Below are 7,568 nucleotides of genomic sequence, written 5' to 3'. Positions count from 1 at the left end.
GCTGCTCATGCCACAAATCATGAAGAAGGATCGATCAGGAAGCCAATCGGCCGCTAAAATTGAAGAAGAATCCAGGGAGCCAAATAATTATTCGACGATCACCTTGTAGGCACGGATGGCAGTACATGATCACAGAGTGGATGCAACAAAGGCAGCTAGTGGCTACAGTTGTTGTAGTTGCGCAACGATTCTTGGGCGCAATATACGGTTCGATAATCGAGGGAGTCACGATTGATCCTCACATTTGCCTCCCTCGATCCTTCTTCGTTAGTGCGCATGCGCAGTAGCTGATCACGGCAGCTGAGAAATCGAACTTTGTAGGCACGGACCAGCTCCGCATCTGATCAGTATAATTGTTCTGATGAATCGTGATGATATATATAAGAGGTGCAACAAAGGTAGCTGCTAGTGGCGACAGTTGCAGTGGAGCAACGATTCTTGGGCGCATTACTCACATCGGTTGGATTGAAATTTTAGCCAATGAATCACAACATTAACAACAGATGATGAAGCTAATTACAACGATTCTTTGCGCGCATGACTCAGCATCGGTTGGATTGAAATTTTAGCGGACGAATTGCAACAACAACAGATCGATGAAGCTAAATTACTCAGGGGAAACCGAGATGGATCGTACAATATATTCAATCGCGGCGCTGTGTACTTCCATCTTCATTTCTGGCCATAATTTAATCAGAATTCAATCAGCTGTACCATCGGCCGCTGTTGCGATCATTGATAGTCAGCAAATGAGCTTACTTTGTCGATTGTCGCTCCTCCCTGATCAGATATGGATCACCGTCTTGTTGTTATGGATGATGGATGATGATCGAATGTCCTTCCATCTTGCGGATATGCTGGCACAACCTTTTCCCATGTGTCTACGGTAATTTCAGCCACTAAGATTTTTTCGTATAGTGCGCGTATAGATTTTGTGCCTCGTGGGTCTCACACCCCCTCTCTGATTGATTTTCAATCCTTGATTGATTGTCATTTCGGTCCACTGCGCTTTCCTCAAATCATCTCGCACCCCGATTCCTTGCATAAACAGCGGCGCTCACTGGTTGTAGACGCCAACGCGGCTCAATTTCCCCTCGGACGTTACTCGAGTGCGCAGATAAGGCGATGGTTTTTTGTTTGCAATTAGCTTTTGCCACCGTTGGCGTCAATGATCTGGGTTTTGACCTCTACCCATTTCCAGCTCCTCTACCAATCTATCCGAATTCATCGTCTTAAACATTGATCGGGCCTCTCACTTTTCAATGCCTAGCTTCCTGACTCCCTCTGCACGGTAGAGGTGGCTTCCGATCTCGATTGAGATGCTTCGTGACAGTCCTGATCACAGCTCTCCGACTTCCATGCAGGACCATATTGTCATTGCCTGGTAATCCTCTGATCCGCTTCTGCCTCAAGGTGATCCAAGTAGAGATGAATTAAGATAATCAAAGTAGAGATATAATGTTATCCAATAATGTGAGCATGGGCATCGACCTCATCTCCAAACCAAATCCTGCGACTGCGCATTGATTCGCAGTTTTCATGACTAGCAGTAACGAGATTGCTCCTGATATGAGTATGCTTGTTCAGGGGAGCGGGAGAAGACGGTCAGCTTGGCCTCGGGGATCTTGAGGATAGACCCCGGGTATGTGAGGTTGAAGCATTGGGAGACAATAAAATGACGTCGGTGGTGGCTGGCAGCAGAAACTCGTTGGCCATCTGCGAGGATGGAAAGGTATTTTCCCTAGCATTTTTGCTAGCTCGTTTTTCTTCACTCTTCTAACGTGTGTATATACACAGATTTTTACTTGGGGTTGGAATCAACGTGGGACTCTCGGTCATCCGCCGCGAGAGTGTAAGACAGAATGCACGCCCAGTCAGGTGAGACTATTGCCTGGACGTCGTCATTATAGTCTTTTCTCAATGTCATTGTTTGGTGTATAATTATAGGCCTTCGATCTGTGATGCAGGTGACAGCGTTGGCCAATGCGAAAATTGTACAGGTAAGATGTTGTAACTTGTTACCAGAATAACTCTTTATCCTCTACTCTAACATATCTTCACACAGCAGAGTCTTCTTTGTTCCAGGCAGCTATTGGTGGCTGGCATTGTTTAGCCGTGGATGCCAATGGATGTGCATACGCTTGGGGTAGGTTCTCTTCTAGGACGCTTTGCAGGCCTACCGTGTCGAAGGGTTTGACATGTGGCACGTTCGAGTGGCAGGCCCGATCTGATCTATTGACGCTCTGTAATTGCAAGGGCCTTTGGATACGCAGGTGGCAATGAATATGGACAATGTGCTGAAGAACGGGAGCAGAAAGGAGAAAGCAAAGTTCTGCGGCGAGATATACCGATCCCTCAACGTTGTGCACCACATCTCTGTGTCCGCCAGGTGAGATTTCGTTATTTTGATTGTATTCAGTAGATCAAGGAGCAGAAGTGGGCCTTTACTGGCTGCAGCGATTTTGTTTGCTCGTGCGAAGTAGCTTTTCAACACTCTTCTTGCTGTACCATGTTGGCTAGCAGTGATCTGAAACATCTAAAACATGCTTCAGGCTTCGGCTTAGACCTCATAGAGTCGTTTCCCACAATCCTCCTTGCAAGTCCTTGCAGGTGGCAGCAGGTGGCACGCATTCAGTGGTGCTCACAGATGATGGGCATGTTTGGACCTGGGGACAACCTTGGCCTCCTGGTGATATGTGAGTCTCCACTTTTTATGATGGTTCATCATTAAAAGGCTTATCAGCCATTACGAACTCTAAGTCAGAGGTATGAATGGGTTACAGAAAACAGATCTCCACCCCCATCCGAGTTCAAGGACTGGAACATGTGAGGCTAATTGCTGTCGGTGCTTTCCACAACCTGGCTCTCCCGGAGCATGGTGAAATTTGGGCCTGGGGAAACAATGAATATGGTCAATTAGGGACTGGAGACACACAGCCACGAGCTCTTCCAATTGCAGTCAAGGGCCTTGATGGCTTATTCATGGTTTTCATCGTCTCCCTGTTTGTGTGCTATTGCATGATTTTCCATCACCTTATTCTTTGTCCCTCTTAACATCCATGCCTGCACTGGAATGTATTACACCTCTGCATTGTTCTATTCTATATTGAGTTGGATGTACTAGTTGTTTTTGGAGTATTTTGGTTGAATTTATCTTATGTGTTTTTTCTTGGGCATACAGGTGGATATTGCAGCAGGGGGATGGCATTCCATGGCATTGACTCCTGATGGGGAGGTAATATGATCTCTCTATTGGTGCAATTACTGCATATTTATGAGAGGGATTGTATAGCATCTTTATTATTGTGCATCCAAACATGCTTCTCTTCGAGGCACATTGGTGCTGTCACTCTTGTTTCTTAGTATTCCTAGCACCGCCTGCCATAGAAACGCAAGGAATCCTAGAGCACAATTATGATTGCTAGGGTTTTTTAACATAATTTAAAACTCAACCTTGGTATCATGATATCCTTTTGAAATTCAAATTAAAGCGACCTAAGCTGAGAATAGGTATGATGGTAAGCCTCAAGGAGACCCTCCATGTATTCTACCTACTCCGCAAAGTATAGTGGCAGAAGGTGGTCATTACCTGAAGGACAGGTAAGAGTCCCTCGAGATCTTGTCATAAAATGGAGTGCCCACAACTGTCAATCACAAAGCCTGTGACGCTGCCGCTCTCTAGGAGTGTTGTAGTATCTCACTGTCTTGATGGATATTTAGTAAGAAGATATCCAAAGCTGGATGGGAGTGCATTAAGGGATGAAGCCTAGGATAGCCCGGCTTAACTCGGGAAACAGGTGCAAAAAATGTCCTATAGAGAGAAGTTAGGTCTGAAGAACATAGAGCTAGAGGAGATCTTTTGAAAGCACGGCTTAGTTTGGAGCATTGTACGTTGGGCTACAGCTTCAGTGTACTCAGTAACTACAATTTGAATTCAACCATTCAACTTGGCATCCTCAATGTGTGGTTTGTCCTACAGGGAAAGACAAACCTTTATGCTGGTGGGGATCAATTGAGCTGCTCTCGCCAAAAGTGGACCATTTTATATGCCCAAATTTTGTTTGGGATAGCATGCATAGATCCTCCAAGCTTGGGGTACTGCAGGTGCTAATCAATCATTAGACTAATCGGTCATTGTTGTAAGCCCTGTGAGAACTGTGCAAAAGAACATTCTACCTGGTAGAAAGATACTCAGCTTTGCAGTTACGTGAATGCAAGACCACTAGTGCTGATACCATGGAGCCGTAAAATACCTTGCAAAATGTAAATTCAATTCCAAACCATTAGTCGTGATACATGGACAAATACAAATCCTTGCAACATTTCGGGTCCAGAAGGTTAGTATTTCGGTGTCAAGATACCATGGAGCAGTAAAATACCTTGGAAATAGTGCTGATACCATGAAGCAGTAAAATACCTTCTAAAATGTAAATTCAATTCCAAACCATTAGTCGTCATACATGGACAATACAAATCCTTGCAACATTTCGGGTCCAGAAGATTAGTATTTGGGTGTCAAGATGAAGTCAGTCGCTGACCAGGACATTCTGGCTTGTCATGTCAGCAGTTTCTGTTCTCAGAAGGGCACACCAAGGTAAAGCCTTGGAAGCTGCCAATCCTAAATCTGTTGCTGAACATGAAGTAACGCTGTATTTTTCTTCCCAAAGCAGATGGTAGTCATTCTTATTTCTTTTGGGTTTCACGGTGTTCTAGTTTTGCAGATTCTAAATCAATGAAATAAGAATGCACTTGTGTGCACAGTCTCTGTGAACTGAATTTTACCTCATCAAGTGCACTTTTACATTGGGCAGAATTGAAGCCTACATAACGTCCTATACGCCTACGTCACTGGCTGTGTCATTTATCTGATGACGGATTTAAAAACTGAAATTTATATTTGTGTTCTTTGCACGACAGGTGTATGCATGGGGCAGGGGTGAGCATGGAAGATTGGGCCTCGGTGAAGACAAGAGCAGTAAACTTGTCCCTCAAAAAGTCGAACTGCTTGCAGGAGAAACTATCACACAGGTAAAAAAGTATTTGCAAGTACTTGCATTAAAGAGTACACGTTGCTTGATGATCCCGTTCAATTTATTAAAAATTTTGAGGCTTTTACAGGTTTCATGTGGAGGGACACATTCAGTAGCTTTGTCGATTGATGGGCATATGTTCTCTGTAAGATTTGTTTTCCTTCTGGATACTGTTGGTTCTGACAAAATGATTATGATATAACTTTGTGTGCTGCTGATGCTCACATCTTACGCTTGAAACAGTTTGGACGAGCTGAAAATGGCCGTCTGGGATACGAAGGTCTAGTTGCAACTGGATATCCTGTAGACGTTCCTGTCATGCTTCCTCCTAAGAATAAAGGAGTGAGTGCAACCAATGGTAGAGCATATGACAGCAGAGATGAGCATGTGTTGGACGCATCAGGTTCATGGTGTGTAAAACATATTGCATGTGGTGGAAGGCACACGTTGGCTCTTGCAACCTGGTAGCCTGGAGGGCTACAGGCCTGAACGTATTATTTGCATCCTGTCATGAATGCTACACGTGCTTAAGTTTTTATGTTGTAATTAAAAAAGAGAGTTATGTGTCTCTGTCCTTGTTGAGGTCATTCTTACCCTAGTTTATTACACAAATAATGGCAATTCAATGACTATTTTCTCCTCGGTGTCTATTATGTCAGGTTGACAAGAATCCTTGCCTACAAAAGACTGTTTCATGCCTTGGGGTTAAAATTTGACTAGTCCAAAATTTTCAATATGCAAGCTTATATAGTCAGATTTCTTGGATGGCTGCATGCCAATTTCGACAAAATCAAACAGAATGAAAACTCGAACCGACAAAACGCCCAAGCTGTGCCAAATGAACTCACACCCTGTGGAGACCAAACCAGTGAAATTCATCTGTTGCTTGGGACGATCTGTGCACAATGCAACAATCATCTGCATAAAAGAGAATTGGAGACGTTTACAGACTTCAAACGTAGAGAGCAGACCCTTTGAAAGTAACTATGCTAACCATACAACAAGCCCCATTTCAGGAACAAAGCCTGGCATCAATGTCAACCCTCCTGAGTCCTAGCTATGTAAGATGGGCATCCTGTTTGATCTCCAATGACTGGACCGTTGTGTCCTGAGGGCAAGCTAGACAAAGAGAAGAAAAAAACTAAATCTTACAAAGGCAAAGCAAACATGCTGGTCTAAGGTTGTCCAAGACACCCTCCGTAACAAATGAGGATGCCAGTGTAGGCTTTAAATTGTCCCCGAGATCTAAAGATGCTGACCAATCTATGTTCTACAGCATGGGTGGTCATTTCGTACCTACAATCATTGCCATTTTGCTCTCTTAACTTCCACCATTGTAATCTTCACTCAAATCTGCCTTGCGGTCCCATCTATTTTGCTCAAGACAGACTTCTTTGCTGGGTTTCTAAGTCTTTGCTGGGTTTCTTACTTAGTTTTGTCCTTCCCAACTTATTTCTTCTAATCTTCAAATTTCCTCTCTTTTTCCCCTTTCCTTTTTCTTTCACCGTCCTTTTACTGCAGCGGAATGGTCCTCTGTTGGAGCATTTGGATGGAAATCACTCCACCCCAATCTATAGCAGTACGATTCTTCGTTTTCAAGCAACAGCTGAATTGTTTCAATGAGCATCCTTCTTGCGTCAAGCAAGCTTGACCTTCTCACATTCTTTTAGGCCTTGGCCTCTTCAAGCTTCAATTTGATTCTCCAGAGCAAGCCTTTACTGTTCATGGGAGAGCCTCCTTGTTGTCTTCCTCGAATAACGAAGACTTGATTCTATACCAGATTCTAACACGGATTAGGGTAACGTATTGTTCCACGTCTATGGCTTACCCACTTTACATAAAGGGTTCCTCTCTCGCTTGATGCTGTACTCCAATTGAGATTTGGCTACAATGGTACAAAACGTCCGATGAACGGACTTGGGCGATGCTTCACGAGCTCGACTCCAATTCAAATTTGGCTTCAATGGTAGAACAACGGGCTTGTCAGGCAAGATATCTCTCACGCATAGGGATCAAACATCGACACTGCTAGGGGTGAGTCAGCACATCCCTCACAAACGACGAATTTTGGCGCACCTGTGACCTTTTCCACACAACATGGCTTATGGACATTCTAGCTCACAGACTTCACCGCCTCTTCTTTACCTAGGCATTCTGTGGCACGCTTGTGCTCTTCTTGAAAGACGTTCACTTGATTTTACATTTTTAAACTTGAAGCGTTCTGAGATTCCCAGTATTCCTTTGGAGACTTGTCCTGTACAATCATCAACGGCATGTTGCCAGCTTAGAGATAAACCAAGATGGTTTACAGATGTGAACTGTGCCAGGGCTACCCAATTCTCGCGTAGCTCTTACCCATAAAGGAGGGAGATTGCCAACTGGCTAGGCTTTTGCTTAGCAAGCTTCCGAGGAGCTATAAAGGCTTTGTAACCACAATGACTGCGGGTCAGAGAGCGGCGCCAGTAACTTTTGAGGAGCTGGTACTACTGCTCTTACAGCAGGAGGCTCGGGAGAAGTTCTTCGACAGCAGTCTCAATT

The 7,568-nt window shown here is 44.3% G+C and overlaps 1 protein-coding gene across 2 annotated transcripts; it reads left to right on the top strand.

Moving 5' to 3' along the window:
• Nucleotides 1-812: 812 nt before the first annotated feature.
• Nucleotides 813-5,658, top strand: LOC147880570 (ultraviolet-B receptor UVR8-like). Of its 2 annotated transcripts, XM_087370771.1 has the most exons (13): nucleotides 813-886; nucleotides 1,052-1,384; nucleotides 1,588-1,732; nucleotides 1,798-1,878; nucleotides 1,968-2,000; nucleotides 2,086-2,146; nucleotides 2,274-2,389; nucleotides 2,611-2,696; nucleotides 2,784-2,985; nucleotides 3,182-3,235; nucleotides 4,918-5,028; nucleotides 5,119-5,175; nucleotides 5,274-5,658. In XM_087370771.1, exons 2-13 carry the CDS (start codon nucleotides 1,320-1,322, stop codon nucleotides 5,496-5,498), a joined length of 1,236 nt encoding a protein of 411 aa, XP_087226897.1. In that variant the 5' UTR covers nucleotides 813-886; nucleotides 1,052-1,319; the 3' UTR covers nucleotides 5,499-5,658. The 2 variants fall into 2 exon arrangements, with proteins under 2 accessions (XP_087226897.1, XP_087226896.1); XM_087370770.1 differs by lacking the exon at nucleotides 813-886 and having other exon boundaries at nucleotides 1,005-1,384.
• The last annotated feature ends 1,910 nt before the right edge of the window (nucleotides 5,659-7,568 follow it).

Source organism: Dipteris shenzhenensis, chromosome 32 (genome assembly GCF_047967505.1).
Source record: "Dipteris shenzhenensis isolate YYH24624 ecotype China chromosome 32, Dip_SZ_1.0, whole genome shotgun sequence".
NCBI lineage: Eukaryota > Viridiplantae > Streptophyta > Polypodiopsida > Gleicheniales > Dipteridaceae > Dipteris > Dipteris shenzhenensis.
This window is presented reverse-complemented; position numbering and strand designations above follow the sequence as displayed.

Bases quoted from the DNA above. Each gene is read 5' to 3' on its own strand.
- LOC147880570 (XM_087370771.1), top strand. From the start codon at position 1,320: ATGCTTCGTGACAGTCCTGATCACAGCTCTCCGACTTCCATGCAGGAC. The intron at 2,986-3,181 runs GTTTTCATCGTC...TTGGGCATACAG, and splicing joins GCCTTGATGGCTTATTCATG to GTGGATATTGCAGCAGGGGG. The intron at 3,236-4,917 runs GTAATATGATCT...TTTGCACGACAG, and splicing joins CATTGACTCCTGATGGGGAG to GTGTATGCATGGGGCAGGGG.